The sequence below is a fragment of the Cercospora kikuchii genome, assembly GCF_019650295.1.
Source record: "Cercospora kikuchii DNA, contig_00001, whole genome shotgun sequence".
Classification (NCBI taxonomy): Eukaryota; Fungi; Ascomycota; class Dothideomycetes; order Mycosphaerellales; family Mycosphaerellaceae; genus Cercospora; species Cercospora kikuchii.
Genome location: NW_025408582.1, coordinates 1,144,652 through 1,167,688, shown reverse-complemented (window position 1 = coordinate 1,167,688; position 23,037 = coordinate 1,144,652). Strand labels below are relative to the sequence as shown.

At 51.1% G+C, this 23,037-nt stretch overlaps 11 protein-coding genes across 11 annotated transcripts; 6 read left to right on the top strand and 5 right to left on the bottom strand.

The window, feature by feature from the left end:
- Nucleotides 1-134: 134 nt before the first annotated feature.
- On the bottom strand, nucleotides 135-891 carry CKM354_000039200 (uncharacterized protein; the record flags this gene model as incomplete). Its single annotated transcript, XM_044795478.1, has 4 exons — nucleotides 135-149; nucleotides 205-390; nucleotides 449-715; nucleotides 871-891. 4 exons carry the CDS (start codon nucleotides 889-891, stop codon nucleotides 135-137), a joined length of 489 nt encoding a protein of 162 aa, XP_044651413.1.
- A 260-nt stretch (nucleotides 892-1,151) lies between these two features.
- On the top strand, nucleotides 1,152-3,161 carry CKM354_000039100 (uncharacterized protein; the record flags this gene model as incomplete). The annotated part of the gene is made up of 1 exon (XM_044795477.1): nucleotides 1,152-3,161. One exon carries the CDS (start codon nucleotides 1,152-1,154, stop codon nucleotides 3,159-3,161), a length of 2,010 nt encoding a protein of 669 aa, XP_044651412.1.
- Nucleotides 3,162-3,705: 544 nt separating this feature from the next.
- CKM354_000039000 (uncharacterized protein) lies at nucleotides 3,706-5,500 on the bottom strand (the record flags this gene model as incomplete). The annotated part of the gene is made up of 6 exons (XM_044795476.1): nucleotides 3,706-3,806; nucleotides 3,890-4,024; nucleotides 4,098-4,533; nucleotides 4,588-4,900; nucleotides 4,964-5,264; nucleotides 5,317-5,500. 6 exons carry the CDS (start codon nucleotides 5,498-5,500, stop codon nucleotides 3,706-3,708), a joined length of 1,470 nt encoding a protein of 489 aa, XP_044651411.1.
- A 1,295-nt stretch (nucleotides 5,501-6,795) lies between these two features.
- CKM354_000038900 (uncharacterized protein) lies at nucleotides 6,796-7,377 on the bottom strand (the record flags this gene model as incomplete). Its single annotated transcript, XM_044795475.1, has 1 exon — nucleotides 6,796-7,377. The coding sequence occupies one exon, from the start codon at nucleotides 7,375-7,377 to the stop codon at nucleotides 6,796-6,798; it is 582 nt and encodes a 193-aa protein (XP_044651410.1).
- Nucleotides 7,378-7,994: 617 nt separating this feature from the next.
- CKM354_000038800 (uncharacterized protein) lies at nucleotides 7,995-8,711 on the top strand (the record flags this gene model as incomplete). The annotated part of the gene is made up of 3 exons (XM_044795474.1): nucleotides 7,995-8,421; nucleotides 8,472-8,509; nucleotides 8,580-8,711. 3 exons carry the CDS (start codon nucleotides 7,995-7,997, stop codon nucleotides 8,709-8,711), a joined length of 597 nt encoding a protein of 198 aa, XP_044651409.1.
- A 2,341-nt stretch (nucleotides 8,712-11,052) lies between these two features.
- Nucleotides 11,053-11,591, top strand: CKM354_000038700 (uncharacterized protein; the record flags this gene model as incomplete). Its single annotated transcript, XM_044795473.1, has 2 exons — nucleotides 11,053-11,415; nucleotides 11,475-11,591. The coding sequence occupies 2 exons, from the start codon at nucleotides 11,053-11,055 to the stop codon at nucleotides 11,589-11,591; spliced, it is 480 nt and encodes a 159-aa protein (XP_044651408.1).
- Nucleotides 11,592-11,794: 203 nt separating this feature from the next.
- On the bottom strand, nucleotides 11,795-12,442 carry CKM354_000038600 (uncharacterized protein; the record flags this gene model as incomplete). Its single annotated transcript, XM_044795472.1, has 1 exon — nucleotides 11,795-12,442. One exon carries the CDS (start codon nucleotides 12,440-12,442, stop codon nucleotides 11,795-11,797), a length of 648 nt encoding a protein of 215 aa, XP_044651407.1.
- A 741-nt stretch (nucleotides 12,443-13,183) lies between these two features.
- CKM354_000038500 (uncharacterized protein) lies at nucleotides 13,184-14,932 on the top strand (the record flags this gene model as incomplete). The annotated part of the gene is made up of 1 exon (XM_044795471.1): nucleotides 13,184-14,932. One exon carries the CDS (start codon nucleotides 13,184-13,186, stop codon nucleotides 14,930-14,932), a length of 1,749 nt encoding a protein of 582 aa, XP_044651406.1.
- A 494-nt stretch (nucleotides 14,933-15,426) lies between these two features.
- Nucleotides 15,427-16,710, top strand: CKM354_000038400 (uncharacterized protein; the record flags this gene model as incomplete). The annotated part of the gene is made up of 1 exon (XM_044795470.1): nucleotides 15,427-16,710. The coding sequence occupies one exon, from the start codon at nucleotides 15,427-15,429 to the stop codon at nucleotides 16,708-16,710; it is 1,284 nt and encodes a 427-aa protein (XP_044651405.1).
- Nucleotides 16,711-17,045: 335 nt separating this feature from the next.
- Nucleotides 17,046-18,491, top strand: CKM354_000038300 (uncharacterized protein; the record flags this gene model as incomplete). Its single annotated transcript, XM_044795469.1, has 1 exon — nucleotides 17,046-18,491. The coding sequence occupies one exon, from the start codon at nucleotides 17,046-17,048 to the stop codon at nucleotides 18,489-18,491; it is 1,446 nt and encodes a 481-aa protein (XP_044651404.1).
- Nucleotides 18,492-20,289: 1,798 nt separating this feature from the next.
- On the bottom strand, nucleotides 20,290-22,171 carry CKM354_000038200 (uncharacterized protein; the record flags this gene model as incomplete). The annotated part of the gene is made up of 6 exons (XM_044795468.1): nucleotides 20,290-20,430; nucleotides 20,482-20,688; nucleotides 20,746-21,265; nucleotides 21,315-21,645; nucleotides 21,698-21,913; nucleotides 21,964-22,171. The coding sequence occupies 6 exons, from the start codon at nucleotides 22,169-22,171 to the stop codon at nucleotides 20,290-20,292; spliced, it is 1,623 nt and encodes a 540-aa protein (XP_044651403.1).
- Between the last annotated feature and the right edge of the window lie 866 nt (nucleotides 22,172-23,037).

Sequence of the window (23,037 nt, the reverse complement as noted above, 5' to 3'; positions counted from 1 at the left end):
CTTCTTCGCTTTTACAACACCGTTCATGCTACATCACATAACACGTGTGAGTAATGCTTGACTTTTTCAAATCCCAGCAGCGCGTGCATTTTAGACGGGTCGCTGCGCGTCTCCAACTCCGCTACTTCAATCATTTAACCCTTTGGAGCCTGCGAGGAATGTCAGTTTTGTGCTCACACAAGCTATCTGCTTGCGATTACTGACCTCCTTGGCATCGATGCAAGCCTCCTCACCCATGGCAGTGAGAATGATGACGTTGACATCCTTGCCCTCCTCGTTGAAGAGCTTGTTAATCTTCTCGCCGGCCTCTCCGTCTGGGACCTTGACATCGTCCTTGGTGCTACCATCATCAGACATGAGGGAGAGGAAACCATCGTCAGTGACGTCGAGCTGCACATTCATGTCAGCCACGTATCCCTGTCTCTGAATCATTTTTGCTGCTCCTTACAAGCTGGAACTCGCGACGGCTGACGTTTGGCACGTCCATGTTGTGGGTAGATGGAGACAGATCTTCCAACTTCTTGCCGGTGAAGATATCAATGGCGACCAAGTGGACCTTGGCGTGACCGTGCTTGCCGGTCTTGGAGGTGGACATGTCGACGATCTTGCATGGGCGGTTCTTGATGACAACGTGGCCGTTCTTCCTCAAAGCAGAGCACTGCATTGGGAAGGTGGCCGAGGAGCCAGCATCGGCGCTCTCGAAGGTGTGCTCATGCTGTGTGGAGATGGTGGTCAGCTTGAAGTTGCGCATGTGCGTGCAGCGCTTCGTGGTCGCGAGCCGGCTATTTCGCGTTCGTGCGTGCCCCGCCGCGACTGCAGCGATGGAGGGGCGGCGGAGGCGGCCGGTGCAACACAGAGGTGCGGACGTACCTGGGCATCGTTGTCCGCCATTTTGGTTTAGAGATTGTCGGTGGTGTTGGATAAGTGTGTGGGAATCGAGGGAAAGTGGGTGACCAAAGGTTGAAAATCGTCGGGTCCTCTGTCAAGATTCGGCGCGGGGCTCGGAGTGGCGCGAAATCTGATAGGTGCGTCGAGCGTACAGATGAACATGTGACTTCGCGGACTAGACGCGGTTGGGTTCCAGCAGCCAGCTTGCATGCGCCTTACTTCCGTCCAACGCAGGACTGACCGATCGCACATCTGCTGGCAGAATGAGTTTGTGGCTCAACAGGTTCACCGATTCCTCCTCGTCTCGCGAGCCCACGCCCGCCCCGCCCACCAACAGAACATCGTCTCCGGTCCCGCGACGTGGCATACAGCTGGGCCCCAGCACCAGTCTTCCCCGACGACCTGGCATCCAACCGAGATCGTCCTCACTCTCAGTCTCTTCGCTTGCAGGATCGACAGACAGTCTTCCAGCGGCGGCGAGGGTACCCAATGGCACGAATCTGAAGAGTCAGCTTGCAGCAGGACCGGCTCCGGATGTGTCTGATCCCATAGATGTGCTGGCACGGATTCTGGGGTCCCTCGAGGATGCTGGGGAGGATAATGGGAACGGCTACGAAGCGGCCGCGGCGGAGATTGAATTTGGCGACTTAAGTCTGGAGGAGTTTGCTAGTGTCCAGACAGGCTCGGTGCCTGCTCGAGAACAGGGCGCAAAAGAGCATGCTGTAGTACTGGACGTCGAGAAGGAGAAGGAGCGATTTGAAGATCTACACAAATCAATTGTAGCCTGCGATGAAGTCCTGAAATCCGTCGAGTCCTACCTTACCAGCTTCCAAGCAGAGTTGGCCTCCGTGTCTGCCGAAATCGAAACATTACAGAACCGTTCCACGTCATTGAACAACAAGCTCAACAATAGAAAGGCAGTGGAAAAGGTGCTGGGACCAGAAGTTGAAGCTTTCAGCATACCACCTGGAGTCGTTAGGAAGATCACAGAAGGTGCAGTGGATGACCAATGGCTTAAAGCATTGCAGGAGCTTGAGAGGCGGTCCAAGGCTATTGATGCGAAACTCAAGGAAGGCAAAGATATCAAAGCCGCACAAGACATCAAACCGTTTCTCAATGATGTCTCTACAAAAGCAGTCGAACGAATACGAGATTACGTGGTTGCGCAAATCAAGGCACTCCGGTCGCCCAGCATCAACGCTCAGGTTATACAACAAAACAGCTTTCTCAAGTACAAAGATGTATTTGCGTTTCTGACTCGACAACAACCACAACTTTCTGAGGAAATATCCCAAGCGTATATCAATACTATGCGCTGGTACTATTTGCACAACTTCACGCGATACAGGACTGCACTGGAGAAGCTGAACGTCCACGTAATCGATCAGACCGAAACAATTGCAGCCGATAGTGGAGTAAAGCGAGGTCTCAAAAGTGCTGCACCTCATGATGCATTCTCGCTTGGTCGTCGAAAAGACATCTTGCGCAGTGGCAATGACTCTGCTCTACCTTCTTTCGCAGCAGAAGATGACAAGGGCACGCACTATCTAGAAGTCCCATTTCGAACTTTGAACTTGGCTCTGATCGACAACGCTTGTGCCGAGTACTCATTCCTCACGGAGTTCTTCTACAAGCAGCCCTTCCAAGCCAATAATCGGAGGTTTAACGAAATATTCCAGCCGACATTCGATCTCGGACTATCCTTGACCAAACAGCTAATCGAAAGTTCATTCGACGCCCTAGGCGTACTTACCTGCGTCCGTCTATCTCAACACTTTGCGTTCGAACTACAACGCCGAAAAGTTCCAGTCGCAGAAACCTACGTCAACGGCACCAGTATGCTCCTGTGGCCACGCTTCCAACAAATAATCGACGCTCACTGCGACTCAATCCGCAAAACCACCGCCTCACTCTCCGGCAAGCCTGCCGGGTCAGCGCTTAGCCTGACCAGCTCAGCTGGCACAGCACAAACCACAGCGCCTCACCCGATCACGCAACGCTTCGCCAATTTTCTGCAAGGTATTTTAGCGCTGAGCGGTGAAGCGGGCGACGACGAGCCACTTTCCAACAGTTTGGTCAGGCTACGTAATGAGTATGAGACTTTCTTGGTGAAACTTAGCAAAGGCATTGCGGAGGCGAGGAAGCGGGAGAGGTTTTTGTATAACAATTACTCGCTGGTTTGTACGATCATTGGAGATACTGAGGGTAAACTAGCCGACGACATTCGGGAGCACTTCACGGATCTGAGAGATGCGTTGGGGATAGATACGTAGGCACGAATGGTTATACTGTGTCTCAGCTGAGTGGTGGGCAGCTTTTGTCAACTTCGCTCCTTTCACATTATGGGTCCAAGAGGCCGATGAACAGCAGACTCAGATCGAGGTGTGATCGTTGCGGAATACAACAACTGATCTGCAGGCTTCAATCCCTGACACAGAGCTTGGACCGGATCTCCAGGCGCAGAGTCCATATGGTGGTCAGTCGTCCTTTAATTGATTTCTATGAAGAGCCATATCGGCAGTCTGATGCAGTCCTGCCCTCGAATCTTTCGTTCTCGAAAATGGTAGGCTGAGGCAGTTACATCTCCAACAAATCAGATCTTTGCGCAGAGCACCGTCTGCTATGAACCTGAGACCCGTTCAAGGATATGACCCGGGCTCACCGTCGTGGCGTCTTCACACACTTCAGGCATTTCCACAGGCACGAAGATGAAACCGCCACTCCTTGAAATAACTCCGATCATCATGAATGCAGCCACATCATGGCGTCCACATCTCGTGAAGCCCGCCCATGCTCAGGCTCGCAAAATCCTCGTGCTCATGTCGTGTACCTGAAATCCGGATGTCTGTAGCCCAGACTACTGTGATCCATGCCCTGCTGCAGTCGGTGCTCCCTCTTTCCACTCTGTCGGGCAGAATCTACATATACAAGTTAGCGCTGCTCCAGAACTTCGATCATAGCCATTCAAATAGCTTTCAGAGATCAAGGTGGTAATACGTACTCTCCCAACGAATGTACAGGATGTTTCCGATTGTCAGAATCATGCTTAATCCGATCGCTCCGAGGTTTATGGCGTGGCCCGTGGTGTACTCTGGACCATCTTTGGCTAGGTAGGTGAATGTAGCCACGAAAGCGCCTGGCTCACGTTAGCGTTAGCGATGCTTACCACCATCTATCGCCACGGGGCAAATCTTTAAACATGATCATACCGCAATTTCCGATGGCAACTTGGAAGCCCAGACCAGTGGCTTTCGTGGTGTGTGGAGCCAAGTTGTTGGACAGCCAGGCCAAAACGAGTGGTGAGCACGGGAAAGCTCCTACAGCCACGAAGAAAGTCCCGGCGTATTTGACTGCGTTCTCGCCACTCGCGAGCTGCATAATATACCCGACAGCTGCAAGCAAAAGTCCGACGCCAATCAGCGGTCCTCGCATCTTTATTCGATCGGATGTCCAAGCGAAGGCGATAACGGAGAGGAAGGCGAGGAAGTTTGGTGGGACGGTGAATAGCTGTGCTGTTACATTCGTGTAGCCCAGGCCCTTGATAATGGTTGGTAGAAAGAGAGAGTAGCTGTAGATCGGGACGAGGATGAGGAAGAAGTTCAGCGACATGAGGATCGTGTTGACGTTCAACAGCGCGAATTTGACCTTGTCAAAGTCAGTGTATCGCAGTCAAAATGTACAAACGCAGACTGATCTCACCTCCGACCAGTTGAAATGTTCTTCGTCCACCTTTGCAGAAGTGGAACCTCCTAAATCTTGGCTAATCATGCTTGCAGCGATGTACTGCTCTTCTGAGCTCAAGAATTTGGCCGTGCTCGGGGTGTTCGGCAGGAAGAAGAATGCCACCATAGCTACGACTATGGTTATTGAACCTTCAACAAAGAAGATCCATGGCCAGCTCTTGTATGAGCCGTACTCAATTTGCGCCAGGCCAGTCGCAAGTAGACCGCCAAAGGCACCGGAGAGGGGCGCTGCGCAGTAGAAAACTCCCAAACGGAACATAAGTTCATGGCTAGACAAAAGACAAGATGTCAGTATCTCTTTCATTCGCAAGAGGTTTCCGCGAAATACTCACCGGCGGTAGAACATGCTCAAGTACAAAATGATTCCTCCAAACATTCCACCTTCGCATGCTCCCAACAGCATGCGACACACTATCAGGCCAGCATAACTTTTGACTGCTCCCATGCAAGTGCCGACTATTCCCCATGCTATCGCGAGCAGTGGCAGATATCTACCGCCTCCAACAACCTTGAGAAGCCAGTTTGACGGGATGTCAATAAGGACATATAAGATGTAGAACACTGTCAAGCTGACATTGTATCTGTTGCCAGTAAGGTTCAGGTCGTCGACAAGGCCGTCAATTTTCGCGTTTCCTGGAATTTTGTGAGCCAGAGACCCTCTTTCGCCCTCTAAATTTGCGCCTACCAATATTGCTGCGATCAATGAACGCCAGGAGCCAAAGCAGGAAAATCCATGGCAGAATATGCAAGTCAAGCTTCCTGACAAGCCGCTTCTCGGTGATAGGATCCCCAATGTAGGTTCCGGTCAGGTGCGATCCCGCCTTCTCTTCCAGCTGCTCGGAGGTGGCTTTGCCGTCAACTGAACCCATGGTGGCCGGGAGTATTTGGTGTCAATGGAATGGGATGACAAGAAACAGGTGAGAAATTCACCAGAGGTCTTACTACGATGCTTGACTCCCACCACCGGCAAGCTTAACCCTCGGATGGGCACGCCACCACGCGCCATCGTCGTTGAGGTCGCACGGCTATCAAGCCAGCCGTCCCGCATGATCCTTCGTAGGCGAGCCTACACACATCGCGAGACCAGGTCTGGAAAGCCGGTCCGCGACAGGGTCGTTGATTCGGTCAATTTCCCCGCGAATGCATGTCCACTCGCGTGGTCAACGAACACATCGTCAGTGGGACTAAGTCAGGGTCATCGTTGACTAGGGCCGAGGTGGTTTGGTGCTAGTTGTGAGGTCTTTCAGCCTATTACAATATTCATTTTGCTGATGACACAATTGGGGAGCGGAGAGTGACACGGTTCCCCAAGAAACTCCGCAGACTCGGCGCGTGCTTGTGGGGTGCCAAGACAAGCTTGGTCGAGCTTTCTGCGCTGTTGAGCGCCGACTATCCGGTCGGGCAAGCACTTCCTCCGCACTTGATCAACTCCATGCTTACTTCCATCACCGGATACGAAGAACGGGTCATGTTCTTGATACGATAACGATGGAACAGCAGTACCTTGTGAAATGCGAATCAAATATTGAGGACTACGTTGCCGTGCCGCCATGAGACGACAGCCGAGAAAACAGACCCACATACGATAAAGGAAAGACAGTTCTTTGGGCGGAGAAGTCTTCGGTCCAAGCATCCAAACGGGCCTGACTCTCAAAGTACGTTTTAGGTGAAAGCATGATCGCAATCATGGAGAAGTCGAGCAGCACGACCATGGTCAGGTCGTCTGTTCCGATGGCCATTCACAGCGACGCGCATAGCAGCCATGAGCTTCAGGTTGCAAGATTGAGCCTGGCACCAGAGAGTTTCACAAGAACTGCGTACTGGAGCAAAGCTTTGTCGGAATTTATCGCCTGTGGAGCAACGAGTCTTGGGCAGACATCTGGCTGCGCCATCGAGGCTTTGAATTGCACTGTCTAATTCTCTACACACTAACGAATGATACAGGGAGGGCGGCGAACCTCCAATTATCGCAGGCAATATATTAGAGAGAAAAATACGCAAGAACATTGATCAAGAGCTGTCACGCAGTGAAGGCACGCACGTTCTTTGCTTGGATTACGCACGGCTAAGCAACAGGTTCGCACGCAGAATAACTACTCTCACCGCCGCAGCAAGACTGCATGCTCATCGAAACAAGAATCATGGTCAGGCGTCGTAAAGACAGTCAGATCGACTCAGAATCATCATCGTCACCATAGTCAGTCTCCGAGGAGCTCCGTATCAAGGCTGAGTCGATATCCTCCGCCTCGGTACCATCCAATGCCGCAAGAGATTGAGAGTCCCTGCCTTCTTCTCCGGCACCAATGTCAACAGCCCTATAAATATCCATTATAGGATGTTCCGGCCTTTCGTCGGGTTTGCTATCATGGTCAGCATCGCAGTCATGATCAGAACTGTCGATATAGCTTGCCTCCTGTGAAGGCGAGATCGTGCCCTCATGCTTCAGAGCCGGCGACTCCGAATTTGCGCTCGCAACTTCTGGCTCTCCTTCGGCTCGGACGAGCTCGTCGAGTGAGTCAACCTCAGCTAGAAGCAGCTGTTGATCAGTCTCGGAGAGCCGGTCTCCGTGTTCGTTGAAGACTTTCTCGTACTCCGATTTGCAGGCTTCCAAGGTCTCTAAGAATTCGCGTGCAGAGTACTGAGTGCTTCCTTGCTGCCGACTTCTGAGGATGGACCGGAGTTTGTCGAAGCATACCAGATCAACCTCAATTGAATGCAAGTCGACCGCCTTGTCTTGGGCGGCCATCTTTCAATGCGAACAGTACTGGTATCACTGAGAATGGTATTGATGGAACCAAATTGCGCTTTTGGTGATCAGTCGAGAAGGTGTGGCTGTCTGCGTAGCTATGTCACTCTATCATGGGACATTGCATGTTTGTCTCCATTCATAAGGTGTTCAGCAAACATGTGATCACTCACACCATTCACTCGCACTAACATTGTTGGACTTACGTTCACGTGAAACAATGGCATTCACTCGTTCACATACAGCAGATTTACAGCGCAGACTTTGGCGTACAGAATTCTTCGCGAATACTCTAATCCCGAGGACACATGGACGGCGGAACCAGTTCTTGCAAGCAGGGAGTGGTGTTGCTCGTCCACCAAGCTGCTTCTTTGTCGCGCCTCTATCAATGGTATTGTTGTGATTCTTGAGGACAAGTCAAGCACAAAGGCTTTGTACCGTCAAGATCCTGTTCGGCCTCGCCCAGAGGATATATCTTTGGATTCATGTGGCCGTGCAGCATCTTCAAATCCTCTTCAAACCCTCTTCGAAACCTCTTCCGCTCTCGCAGCAAAAAGCAAGAGACTTCCGCAACTCGACTCGAATCGCGCATCAAGTTCCTACACATTCGTCGCAGAATGGAGCGAAACCACAACAGTCTCTTCGGGCGGCGCGGTCCTGAAGGCCAGCCTGTCGCACCAGAAGATTACCAGGCTACATTCGAAGTTATCATTGCGTGGTGCACTACTCTGGCAGTAACAGCAATCACGCGAGAGAACGAGCTCAGAGGGCAGCCTCCACCTACATCACGCATACTTGCTCCTTTCCATCGCATGCTGGTCAATCGACGAATTCGTAGACTCCGTCGCTTTGTTGCTCGCGAACTTGGCATACTGAACGATGAACTTGCTAGGTTGAGCAACGAACACACTACAGTGGGTTTTGTAGAACGTCTTGCTCAATCTCTGGAAGAATTCTACGAAAACGTACCGACCGGTTTCACAAAATCTGTCATCGACTCGATCTCACAGCGAGCCATCGGCGCCTCGGACATGGACGAGAATGGTGAGGCACAATGCTCAATCTGTTTTGAGGCTGTCGAGCAGGAATAACAGGTAACCGAACTTCCTTGCAAGCACTGGTTCCATCACGAGTGCGTCAGTCTTTGGTTGATCAAGCGGAACATTTGCCCAATCTGTCGAAAGCGATATACTGCTGAACAGATTTCGGGTGACCACGGTAAGAATGACAACAAGGACAACTCGAACGATAAGGATGAGTCTACAGCTCCATCGGGATCTGGCGCAGCAACTGAAGACAAGTCTTCTGCTGTGGCGTCCTCTACTGTGGAATAGTCTCCAAAACTGGACAAATGATTCTGGCAACGAAGAACAGCTTAGCCACAACTCACGAGCTTTGGCAACGGTGATCAAGCAGTCGAAGTGCGCGGCTGAATTTTGTTCGAGTACGGGCAGGTGGACGGCAGGTTCATGGTATGTTTGAATTTCGCGTAGCATACAATAGATTCGGAATCAAGTTCACACTTATTGTAAGTCCCGAACTCACCTCCCCTTTTGTTTTCTTACATTTGTGGCTGAACGCAAAGGGCTTCTCGTATTACGTGAGTACTTCTCTGTGGCGATGCGCGTAAAAGATGAGAAGCAAACATCAATTTTGCCTGTGTTCACGATGCCCTTCTACACACCCGGTCACTTGCTTCATGCACTAATTTACTGTAGGGCCTGGGTTGTCCTTTATCCTATAAAAGGAAGCCTTTGACCCTTTGTTGAGCTGGCTTGTTCTCGATTATAGTTTGGAAACAAAGGCTCTGTCCGCCCACGACAGTCCTCTTTCTATAGTGCTACTGGGTGACCATGCTGTCTTGGTTTCTACTCGTAGCTCAAAGGCAAATTTTTTGGTCTCTCCAGGGTTTGTTCACCTTCGACCAGTGGATAAGTGTTCGGATCGACCTTGGAGTGAAGTATCATCCAAGAACTTTCCTCTCCACCGACTTTGCTTACAGCACTCGACTTCTCACATACCACTGCTCCTGCACAACCTTCCAAACTCGTCTCAAAACAGCTAACAGACTATTACGCAAGCTTTGCAAGATGGATGCTGACAGAGATATGTACCGCTGGTTAGCGGTGCTTAGCCCTGAACGGCGCACCAAGTACTTAAACGTGATAAACGAGGCGCTAGACCAAGAAATCGAGGCTAGAAATCGACATCCAACACTACAGCTATTGGCCGGTCCGATTGTACGAGGCTCGATCGATCGAAAGGTTGAGCTCATCAGACGCCACCGTGATCTGGAACTCAGTATGCTGAGAATTGATCAGACGAACGAAAACCTCGAGAAGTCGAAGCAGCAGCGGCAGCAGCGGCAGCGCCTAAGCCAGCTAGGTCTCGATAAAGTCGTTCCAGAAGTACCCAGGCGACCTGCGTCAGTTGTGTACAACACCCACGACTCTTTTGTGGTCAACCAAGTAGGGCCAGGTGGGATGACCATCAATGGCGGACAACACATCGACTTTTCTGACGACTTTGGAACTGGCTTCACGATCACGTCAGGTACGGTCATTGGCAACAAGAAGGCAGAGTGCGCTATTTGCCTTGGTTCCTTGTCTCAGGGCTCATCCGTCTGTTTCTCTCAATGTGGCCACTGGTTCCACACGGGAGAAAACGGATGCATCACCTCTCATGCTACTACTTGTCCCTTGTGCAAGAAGCAGTGAGCAGTACATTTGGGGGACTAGAACCGTAAGAGCATCTATTCCAATTCCAAAGGTTTCTGCGGATGGACACTGAGGGGTAAATAAATGCATGTTGTTACAGCTTGGTACGATCATGGCAGGACCAGGAGAAACTGTACTATAGAGCAGCATACATGTAAATAACATGCGAGACCCACCCAAACATATGCGTCCAATCTTCCTCCTTGAGCCATTTCTGTGCGATCACTAGAAGCAAGAGCGTATCCTTTTTCACAGACGCAGGCGCTTAAATTTAAAGGCATATTCCTCCTTAAAATCCCATAGGGAGATACGGACAGCACATACTCTCACGAAACTTTCATTGTTGTCTCTAGGCCTGAGCGTTTCCTTCCGGAAGAGGTCATGTACGTGCAGTCTATATCGCCACTCCTTCACCCCGTTCGACTGTAGTACTGAGGTCGTCCTGGCTTGCAAAAACCAACAGCTTCAGACCATTGCTATGACGACGAGCTTGCATTGGCACCATGGATAGTTCTTTGTTCAGGGGAAACAAGCGCACATCTTTGACTCAAGATGGAACTCCACATACACTCAAAGAAGTCCTTTCACAGAACTGAACAAGTCTCACATGAACAAAGCAGGATGCTCCAAAGTAGACATATTCTTTGTAGTAGTACGAAATGGCTCTTGTTTGCTTGTATCAATCCAATGCCCTCAATAGTGAAAGTCACCCCCCCATTGTGTGAACGACAGCCTTGTCGACTCTTCACTCGCTGATGGGAGATTAACTTGACACAATGCCCCACACAATCACTCTATACTCTCATCCATAACTTATAAGCACTTGCCTATCTTCAAATCTTTCTTCTCTCAATCCAAATCACATCTCAAACCACAAATCTTGCTGCAGATTACCATCTCGCTGCAACCACATCTTCACCACACGAACCAAATCACCAACAACAACACAACATCCAAGATGTTCCAACTCGCACTCGTCTTCCTGCTCTTCGCAGGCATCCTCTCACAGGCGGCTGCTCTGCCATTCCTGAATTCAACTGCCCTCCACAACTGTTCGGACTCTGCTCAATCTCACACGATTCTCCGTCGCGCAGATCTCAAGATCTCCGACAAGGGTCTCTGTGGCGGCAATACTGGACAGACATGCATGGATAGCCTCTTCGGTGACGCGTGTGGCCAGTGGGGCTACTGCGGCTCCTACTACAACGCCGCCTATGCTGGCGCTGGCTGCCAAGAAGAGTTCGGCCGGTGTAACGAAGAACTGAACGCAACCGCCCCAATCACCAACACTACCACAATGTCGGCGAACGCTTCTATGCCAGTCAACTCGAACACCACAACGTCGGCTAACTTGTCCTATTGCCGACTCTGACTTCCCAGTTCACGCCGACTGGGGTGATCATTACGCCCATTTCTGTCATAACTGTTCCAATCACAACCACTGTTGAAGTCGTTAAGACTATTACAGTTAAGGAGGCCAAGCCGACTGGTTCTTAAAAGATGTACGCAAACGATTTCCGGATGGATTTCCTGGACCGATGATCGCCAGATAGAGCTTGCAGGTGTGATGTATGCCCATGATAGCTGAGCTTCTGTCAGCCACCCTGTAGACTAAGATCTAATGAACATTTCACAAAACAATTCTCACCTTTTCTTTCCCTTGTACAGTAAATTGAATTCCTTCTCAGTCGAAGTGAACTTCAGCACGGAAGGGGCACACAATCTTGTCGTACGAAATCTCCCTCTGGGCACATTGATGAACTTGCAGCGTCAGACAGCAGCCATTCCTCGTCTGCGAAACTAACGTCTGCTCCAAGCAGAGTATTGTCGGGCGAGACCGCAATGGCTGCAGTACTGGGTATCCAATCTGCAACTGCCGCGTGAGTGCCTCCACGATGCTGCGCGGGCACTAAATTCTTGGTGGTTTGTTCCGATTCGAACTGTTTGACGTATTCGCTCAGCGTGCATCCCATAGTCTTCTTGAAAGTGCGACATAGATAGCTAGGCGTCACCGAGAGCTCATTCGCTAGGTCTTTCATACTGCGTTTCTTGGCAGCGTCAGTCTTATTGTCCCATATCAGGCTAAGAGTCTTCAGCACGAGTTCATCTTTCTGGCCAATGAATGATTCGTGAGGCTTGCATTTCACACAAGGCCTGAAGCCTTCAGCTTCAGCCACTTCCCGATTGTCGAAATATACAACGTTCGCTCTACGAGCCACCCGTGCAGTGCAGGTAGGGCGGCAGTAGATCCTTGTGGTCCGGACTCCGTAGAAGAAGCTAAAATGTGCTTTGGGATCTCGGGCTGTAATTGCTCGCCAGCGGGAGTCGTTTCGGTCGAAGTCGGCCATGCTAGCTCAGTGGAAGAGGTTCATGAGATGAGCTGCTTGCGTTCGTGGGCCGAAGACTTCTCCGCGACAGAAGCCGTGTGATTCTGCTGCATGCCAGCCTGGCCCTGCTCAGCACTCCGTGGGACTCATGGCAGCTCGGCGATAAGCTCTTCAATATTTGTTTGGCATTTCACAGGATGCTATCGGATCATCGTTATCGTACCAGAAACACGATTCGTTCTAGTCTCCTTCTTGACAGTCGGCCGCGTGCTTTTGGGGGACTTGTTACGTGAGGTGAAGGGAATCGAGAGCTCGGCGTCGGTGACCGTGGTGTTTCGTCCCACGACTTTTGCGATTCTGTCTCCAACCTGGCTCACAACTTCGCAATGAACGTCGCCTCTCCTCGCCATCTCATTGTCTTCCAAAATTGCATTCTGTATCCACTTCTGCCATTCTCGACAATACAGTCTCTGAGTGCCTACAATGCAAGATGTTCGCTCAATCTCTATTGTGCCCATTGCTCACCCCACATCAGCTCAATTCAATGCCCGCGACAATGTCTACAGCACAAAGGAATCCAGATCCGGCATCAGCACTGCTGGGTTTGATTGTGCCAGATGCGGCCGACGACGACAATTCTTTCTTTGAGCTAGGTGGTTCTGTCTTCTTCTTTTCCTTCATGCTCTCTGTCCGTGTGTCATATTCTCCTTCACCTCCTTCACAATTCACAATCTCGGTTTCAAGAAAGCACATTCGATCAAGATGGTTTTCAGCTGGTTGGCATCATGGGTGTTCGGACCTGTGGAAGAACCGCCCAGGCTGGTCCCCAGGCCACTTGGAAACCTCAACGGATTAGCTGCACGAGCAAACGCTACTACTGCTCCCACTATCAATACTATTGCTGCTACGACCGACAGAGCAGGACGACAAAGACTGAAGCCATTTGAGCGTAAAAGTGAGCCTCAGCAAAAACCTCAGCAAGAACCTCAGCAAGATCCTCAGAAAGATCCTCAGCAAGATCCTCAGAAAGATCCCCAGCAAGATCCTCAGCAATACAGTAGAAGTGATTATGCTACCATGTTCATCGACCTTTCAGCAAAGGTCAGGGATCTAAGCAAAGAGGTCAGCGAGCTAGAAGGAGAGGTCCGGGGCTTGGAGGGAGAAGTGGGAGAGAAGGACGATCTTATAGCGGAGCTAAGCGAGAAGAACGCTCTTCTGGCTGCTACAGCGAAGGCGAAGGCGCCCGAGCAGAAAGAGACTGGGACCCAAATGTCTTCACCACTTGGAAGCAAACGTCGCTCGCCTTCCGATTCTGCTGGTCCTTCCAAGCCGCGAAAGAGAGTCAAGCTCACGGACAGGCAGATTGCCTCTCTGGTGAAACATGACGGCAAAAATAGGCGAACCGGCCAGATCATCAACCCCGAAGGCGTGGTAGCAGGCATGATTTCCAACAAATTCCCCACGACGCTGAAGAACTGGGAGTCGAAAGGTCTCGAAAATACTACAGGTGCTGATTGCTATCGAATCGCGGCTCTCCAGGCTCTGCTCCACGTGCCGGCCGTCTACCATTTGCTGGGAAATATGCACCGCGATTGCAAAAAGAAGTTGGAAAAGTGCGTTACGTGTGCTTTGCAAGATGTGTTTCAACGTTACTGGAGCACTGAAAGACCTCGAAAAAAGAACGTGTATTTCAATTACAAGGATTTGGACAAGGCGGTGCTTGCGAACATTCCTAAGGAACCAGCACCTGGCTCAAGTGCAGAGAGCCTCGCTGAGATGCGTGACGAGGAACAATTGGATGCCTTGAACTACGTGCAGTTTCTTCTGGAACATCTCGGCGAGCTCTCGGACAAGGACCTGCCCGAGAGCATGCAGCAGGTCTTCGGTATGCTGACGTGGTCTTGGTGGCAGTGTGAAGACTGTGGAGAAAACCATGTAACCGAAGTTGGGTCGCCATCACCTATTCTTTCCGTGTTCGTTCAAGGACAGAGCACGATTGTTAATGCTGTGCGCAAAGAGATGACCGAAGCCGTCGAAATTAGATGTGAAACTGCCGCCTGTGAACAGGCTCGAATTGATGCTGGAGACGACGAAGAAGAAAGCCCTCTGCGGACGAGGAAATCTGTGCTCAACAAGACCCCAGAAGTTTTGATTCTACAGCAAAAGCGCTTCTCCATGAATAAAACTGGTGCCACGAAGAAGCTCAAGGGAAAAATCGACTGTGAAGAATACCTCAATCTTGGTCCATACACCGACGAGGGTAGCGATGTCATCTACCGACTGGACGCTGTTGTTGCACACTTCGGGCATGGGATCGACAAGGGCCATTTCATTACTACTGTACGCGCACGAGACGGATTTGAGACGCTGAATGACAAGCAAGTCTCACCAATAGACGACATTCAGCGCTTTTATTATCCTCAAGTTGGAAGGGACAAATTGCAGCCATATATACTCTTCTACTCCAAAGTCAGGAGTGCCGTGGAAGGTGCTCCAGGGAACAGTGATTGATGTTGACACATCAATTCCACATGTCGTGGGGGTGCGTCTTTTTATCTCAGATACTCAACCAAGGTGTTCCGACAAGCACGACAATTTCCAATCAGAGTGTTCGTCAGGCTTGCGTGCGTGTATTATGAAGGATCGCTCTATTGTTGATATCCTGAATAGGATGCGTCGTCTCTACATGAAGTATCTGTTTTGAGTTCGACTGGCGACGGCTTCGATCCATATGTACTCGCGTATAGTAGAATTTCTTAATTTATTACACGGTACTTCAAATCTTCAAGCACGGCACTGCCGGCACGGTCTTCTCATTGACTAAGCTTGACTTGGGATTTCTTTGTGCTGAACGGTGCGGTCTCTCAACGGTATATTCGTCCCATTCCGGCAATGCTGTAAGCAGTGAATGAACTCTTTGTTCCAGCAGAGCTAGGGAGAACAAGTAAGAGCGAACACCAAGTTCGATCCGGCAAAACAGTTTCGCACTTTCATAATCACTTACAATGGTTTGCAGACAACATCGATACCATCTCAGGGTAGTTGACCAAGGCCAAAAGCGAACTGCCCAGGACGATGCTCCCCCTCCTGTGGCCAAGCGTCCACGAGTACGCACACCACCCGCGACAACCCCATCCCCCCTTACCAGTCCAATTTTTACACCCTTGGTGAAGGGCAAGAACAAACTCAAGGAGGGCGGCGCACGTGTTGGGCCATACTACGAGGACGAAATCTCCAGAACCTTTTCGGGACTCAGATATCCGCAATCGAAAGGAATGCACAATCCTAATAATCTTTGCTACCGAAACGCAAGCTTGCAAGCACTCTTTCATTCACCACAGTTCTATCACTTCCTGGGCATAGTCCATCAGGACTGCTATGTAACGTCGGAATACTGTGTTGTCTGCGCGTTGCAGGAACTCATATGGCGCTATTGGAACGTACCAGGTATTCAACCTGGCAATTCTGGCGTGACTGAAGTCTCTCGCGGCAGGCTTGAAGTCTTCACAGCAGCATGCAAAAAGAGTCCGCCTCGGGACGTGCAAACAGCCGAAGAGATCGAAAAGGATCGTCAAAGCGATGCTTTTATGTTCATAGACTACCTCGTCAGAGAATGCCTCCCCGAGGTCCACGGTATGGACGCATCGCTTTTGAGAGATTTCTTCGAGCTGGAGTATGAGCAGAGCTGGACCTGCCGACACTGTGGTAACGAATCCCGCTCTCAAGACAAGAAGACCGGACAGCTCGGCTTGACCGTTGAGTTTTCCGACAAGGAGAAAGGTCATGGCGTTCCGTGGTATCTTCACAACGGTTTCTTCTACGAGAAAGTCGCAATCTGGTGCGATAGCAATGAGTGCAAAGAGCGCAGAGATAACAGCGAAGCCATAGATGGACCCCGAAGACTATTCAAGCGACTTATCACCCGGGCACCTGAAGTGTTGGTGGTACGCATTGCGCGCTTCAAGTTCACCGAGGAAGGCACAGTGTCGAAAATTGACCAGCGCGTAAGGTATCCCGAGTTCCTGAACTTGAATGCGTATCGTGGCCAAAACTTGACGCGAGATTGCGTGTATCGCCTGGATGGGGTGGTGGGCCACAGGGGCAAAACAACTAGAAAAGGTCACTACATTGCGGCTGCACGTGATTTATCTGGCCGGTATGAAGTGATGAATGACAGCAGAGAGATACTGTCCTCCAGCAATTTTAAGACGATGGAGGCTTTCAACAAGTCCGGGGACGTCGAGAAAGCCGCGTTCTCGCCTTTTGTTTGTATATATAGTCGCCTTTAAATTGTCATCTTTAACGTTGCAACTCTAGAGCTTCTCGATCCTGCTTCGGCATATCGTGCTGTGTCGAAGCATTCGGACGGCCCGTTGAGGGACTGATCGGTATTGTCAGCCCGGTCAAAGAAACAATCCCAAGAAAGCAAACAAAGAGTCATTGATCTTGTCCGGAGGGGTAACAAACGATAAATTATAACAAGCCTCCAGACGTCCGGTCAACTGCTCTCGTCGCTTTGTCTCTGCTTAGAATACGCAATATCAGTTCAGAGTATATAAAGTCGCTGGCGACCAGTATTCACCCTAGTTTCAATTAATAGCACGACTTATTCACCGACGCAGCAATGACAAAAAGTCCAAGGAGTCAGCAGGCTGGAACTCCAAGTCCATCGCCAAAGCGACAGAGACTGTCATCGTTTGACATTATGGCTGGAAATTTCTTGACATCGCCAACGGTCGACCAAACACCGCCGAGGGTCGAGTCGCCCACCGAAAGACATCCCGTTGAAGACTGGGCGTGGCTACCAGAGGCGTCGAGTCCAAGGAGAGTGCGAACACCTTCATTATCTTCACCATCGCTATCACCATCGCCGCCAGGTACACCGTCTCCGACAGACCAGCAATATTCATCAGATTCAGTATTTTACAAATGGGACGGCTTCCTCGTTACAGAGGATGGCCAGCTAGGCCGCCAGGTCCAGCCCGACCAAGGAATGGAAGGTAGATGGAGTGAGTTTCCAGACGTCTGGTTCCCAGCATCGAAAGGTCTATACAACCGAGGGAACGACTGTTATCGGAGCGCCGTACTTCAAGCTCTCTTGCATTTGCCAGCGTTCTATCGCTACATGGGCGTGATTCACAGGAATTGCACGACTCACTCGAGCGAATGCTTGGTGTGCTGTGTCCAGGACATATGCCACGTGTATTGGAACTATGAGGGGACTCCGGTGGACGACGAATGGGCCGGGATCCCGTCAGGCATTACCGCGGTCGACGATTCCTTGTATAACGAATTCCATCAGGCGTTGGAAGCGAATCTTCCCGCAGACTTTGAGGATTTGAAGAACGATATCCTATTGAACGCGCAGAGCGACGCCCGAGAGTTCTTGGGATACCTCATCCGCGAGCAGATCCAGTCCAAGAAGAGCGATGCCGATGGAATTTCTTTCGATGACATGTTTGAGCTCGAAACACAACAGGCTTGGACATGTACCGATTGCGGCAGGACGAAATCTGATAGGTCCAAGACAATGCAGCTGGGACTGTACGTGCCATTGAACCAAGACGGCTTGGAAGATGGAAGGACATTGCAGTGGTGTCTCCAGTCCGCCTTTGCAAGTACCTTCCGCATCAGATGCGATAGTCCTTCCTGCAGAGCCAACGCAGCTTCAGCCGAGCAACACTCGGACGGTCCGGAGAGGCAGGTAGTCACAACCATCACACAAGCTCCGGAAGTACTGGTTGTGCAGTTCGGCCGCTTCGACAATCTGGCGAACAAAATATTCACGGAGATCAACTATCCTGAGTTCCTCGATCTAAATGCGCACCGTGAGCCGGGCTTCGTGGACGAGGAGTGCGTCTATCGTCTAGATTCGGTGGTCGCTCACAAAGGTTTCGATATCGACGGCGGGCACTATGTAGCCTCTGTGAGGGCAGACAACGGCTTCGAGACGATTGACGACGCTGCGGAAATTGCATCCTCCTTGGGCGGCGGATTCCAAGAGCTGCTGAAGCCGACGTCGCAAGATTGGGAGGGTGAGGCCTTCATATTGCTGTACAGCAAATTGTGAATGGTGAACGAACAGCGAGGAGTTCTTGTTTGATGTTCAGAAGCGTGTAGGCATGGCGGAAGATGATGACCCCAGACTGGAACTTGCTGTAGCGTCAGAATGTAATACTACCCAGCTGTTCAGCTTGCACTTATTTGCCTACTCCTACTCATCCTTTTCCTCTTCGTGAAGTATCTTCGGACCATCTTTCAGCCAGAGATCATAGAGTTGGAGCGAACAAAACCGGTCCTGCGGGTAACGATATATGCTACCCTGGGCATTCTCGGCTAGCTTTTGGCGTCCCACCCGTGCTTCATGGACTCTGCCACACTCTTTATCCAGTCGCAACGGCTCTCCATAGTTTTGAAGATGGGTGAATTTGTCCTGTAGCTTCGCCTTTTCCACGACGTGACCAGTAGCCGTGTCACACCATACTGTTCCGGCAGCGACACCGAGGCCTCGATGAGTCCAGCAGCGGAGAAGATGACGACGCCACTGCTTTGGGAGGTCCGTACGAGGCGGTGCTGAATGAGCTCCGTGAAGCCGATACAATGAAGCGAAGTCGCGCGAGTGGTGGTGTGAGGTGGCTTCCTTCGGATTTCTCGCCGGGGCCAAGACTCGCTGTCACCTCCGACTTCTTCCTTCCTTCTTACGGCACAGACATACCTTTGAATCAGTCAGCATCCTACCGCTGGCGTACTCCGACAGCGTTATGGAGCAGTGGCGAGAGACATGACGAGAGCTGGCTGTGACATTCGTGCTCTTCTCCTACCACAATCCCTACACCAACCCTATGATCCCTGCTCTGCCCTACCATCCCTGCTTATGCCCTCCTCTCCTACAGACGTCTCGATGTGGCACAGTCTTCACGACTGCCATTCATGGCTGATCATGCAGAGAATTTCTCGCACGGTTTCAGATGCTGCAGCATCGCCATTTCCAGATTCCGTATTCGGAATGACATATGCAGCCTTAGAGAACTCCTATATAAACCCAAGATGAGCACGCGACGAGGTTCATCTGCATCGCATATAACAGCAATACATTGAAAATTGTCCTGAAGCACCTCTCCTCTCAAGTCAAATCAAGCAACACATCAATCAACGTCGAGCAAACACCTTATCACCGCCGCCACGAGTGAAGCACTCTTCATATCAATCACGATCCCCACATCCCTTCAAATGGCCACCATAAATCCAGCATCAGCAGTAGCATCTGCCACCAGCACAGAGGTAATCATGCTTCCCTTCTCCAATCCAATCCCCAGCTGTCGTAACTGACCTTCATCTCCTTCCAGCCAGCATTCATCCGCTCCGCCCGCGCAGCCCGCAAACTCTTCCAAGAACCTCACCCCTTCGAACGGAATGCAGTCACACTTCGACCTCACAGCGTAGCATGGGAGAGATACACGGCACAAATGGCGCGAACGACAAAGTTTTATGTTCCAGTTATGATTTTCTTTTTTGGTTGGCCTTTTGCGATGAAGTATGCGGTTGATTCGTGGAATGGTGTACACGATACGCCGGTGAAGAAGGGATGGAGATCGTGAGTCGATTGAGAAGAAGGTAATTTGTGAGTTTGGATATTCGATGGATGGTGCTTGCTTGCGCTTAGTAGAATTGCTTCTAGATGGATGCATTGCTTGGAGTTGGGAGCATTGGATGAGAGCGTCGACGCTTCTGTGAATGTAGACAGAGCATGAATGACTGGCATATCAGCAATGACTTTGACACAATCTCACCCTTTGACCAGTGGGGATACTGAATTAATATCATGAATTATTCGTATTCTGTAACGATACTTTGATGCATTTCTGGCACTATGCCTGCTCAACATGCACGACATGTCCGACCTCGTCCAAAGCGACCTTAGTCTTCTTCGTCGAAGCCTTGCGTGGGTTATCCGCCTCGAAAATCTCCTTGAGTTCTTCCAAAGTCTTTCCTGCCGTCTCCACGAAGAACTGCATGCCATGTTAGATTTTCCTCAAGTCACAACGCTGACCACAACTTACAAAGTAGATGACGACCAATTCCACGCAAATCCAGCCAATGTAGACGAGGTAGAGTTTCCAGCCGATCTTATCAATACCAACACTGATTCCGTAAGTGTTGACCATGATGGCGACGTTCAGGAAGAGGAAGTTGAGACCGCTACCCTTGGCGCGAGTTCGGTTCTCGAGACACTCGACGGCGTAGAGAGTTTGCAGTGGAGTCCAACCCTAAAGATGTCAGTATGACTAAACCCGTGATAGATCCCTTTTCCTTCTTTGACGTACCCATGCGAAGCAGATACCGAACAGGTAGATGCTGACAATGGTACCGTAGGACAAGTCCTTGTTCGTCTCCGATGCCGCGGTGAACGCAGTCAGGAGGACGTAGGAGAATAGACCACCCGCCAAACCAATCAGCAACATCGGCCGTCTTCCCAGTCGATCGAGCAGAGTGGCACCGTAGAGGGCTCCAAGGAAACTGAAGATTGGGTTGATCGCGTTGATAAGCAACTGAGTGCTCGCGCTTCCGATTCCGGCCTGCTTCACCATTTGTGGCATGAAATATGAGACCACGTTGTTACCGGACCATTGACCAAAGAAGGACATGGCAATGACCATGAAGAGTCGGTATCGGGCAGCCTTGGTGTTGAAGAGCTCGCGGAAGTCCCACCATGGGTTTTCGTTTCGGGTAGCGCTCATGTCTGCGACGATTTGTTCGACTTGGAGAGTTACGAGAGGGGATGATGGGTTGCCGTCTCCGTGGTATTTTGCCATGACAGCAATCGCGTCTTCTCTTCGGTCGTGCCTGAAATCGTTAGCTGTGGTGATACCTCAGAGCGCCCACGTATGCTTACATGATCAGCCATCTTGGCGATTCTGGGAAGAACAAGATGAAACACATGACGATAGCAGGCATAATGCACTGAACAACGGTGGGTGTTCGCCACGCCCAAGATGAGTCTGGCATGTGCTTCTCCGTTCCGTATGTTGTCCATCCTGCAATGATATTTCCGAGCCACCAGAAGTTGTTATACATTCCTGCCATGGTACCACGGTATGCTGGGTGTGCGAGTTCGACTGTGTATGCTGGACCGGCTGCCGAGGCGATACTGGCTCCGAAGCCCAAAACGAAACGTCCTGCAATGAAGTGGCCCTGAGTATTCGCTGTCGTCTGAACAGCGGTACCTGGAATTGTGTCAATTATGGGTTTGCGCTCTCTCCTGTTACGAGCACATACCGACGAGGACAAGGAAACATCCAATGAAGATACAAATCCTTCTTCCGTATCCATCTGCAAGCAGACCACAGAATGGGAATGCCGCAATCTGCCCGAGCTGGTAGATGATGAAAATGATACCAGTCGAGCTACCAGCTCCACTCAATCCGAAAGTCTGTTGGTACGCGGGCATAGCGTTGATGGCTCCCATCAAACTCGAATCGAAACCGTTCATTGCTGTCCAGAATCAGCTTTGTTCCAGGTCTCAGACCGCGAAGTCGACTTACTGGAGACAAGATATCCGATCGACATGATCATGTAGAGCTGAACCATTCCGCGACTCCATAGATTGGGCTTGTGAGCTTCCACAGCTGCCGCCAGGGCTACTGAGTGGACAGCGGCCTCCTTGACCACTGGGCCTTTCTGAATGTCATCTTCGACATCAGTGACATGCTGTGTCGACTGCAGATCTCTCTTCTCATCGGCGGTATCCATGGCTGCTGCAGCGGGTGAGGGCGACACTGCCGGGAAATGGTATTGGAAGAGACACACGAGATCCGGACGTGCTTCAGGCCCGGGCAAGCACCAGATCTATATCAAGTCTGGCAAGGATGCATATGAGATTTAGCCCGTGGTGGTCGCCACGGGCCCCCAGGTCCTCCACACTCGCGTGGCTCGGGGTAGCAAGGACCATCAATTCCTGTTTCGGGCCTTGGCTGCGGTGCACAAACGAGACCTACGTGCTGCCGAGATGCTAGACTGCTTTAAGCTGCAGCTGTACAGTGGCACAAGAGCTTGGTATGGGTCAGGATGGGCCGAGGACGAGACTTATCACCCGGCGGTGGCGTTTTTACTGAGAGCTTGCACTGTCTTCTTGCATGCGCGTTCGTTCGGCCGTCATTCGGGCTGCTGCTGCATGGCCGACTAGCTGTGTGGTAGGCGTGGTGCGAGACATGCCATCCGCCGCTATGGTACGTACGACCGGTCTAGGTTTTCATTGTGCCGACCATTGCCGACGATGCCTGCCGCGCATCACCCTCGTGCATGGAGATGAGGAGATGTTGCGGAGTTCATCCTCCGACCGACAGCAACATCTGTACAGTGTGCAATGGTATAGAGGATTGTTGCGCCACAGTAGGAGCACGACTGCGTGTTCGGTGCGAATCGGTTCGAGGTGGAGGATTGGGGAGGTGAGGAGAAGCGCAAAAGCGAGGTTGGTGGAAGAACTCTGGTAGAATTGTGCTCGGCTCCTGCCAGCCAGTCGCCGACCGTCTGACCTGCCCATTTCTCGTCAATGGCCCATGTCCCTGAACAGACCCAGTCCGTCTGCACACTTGACTCGCTTTGGATGACTTTCCGGA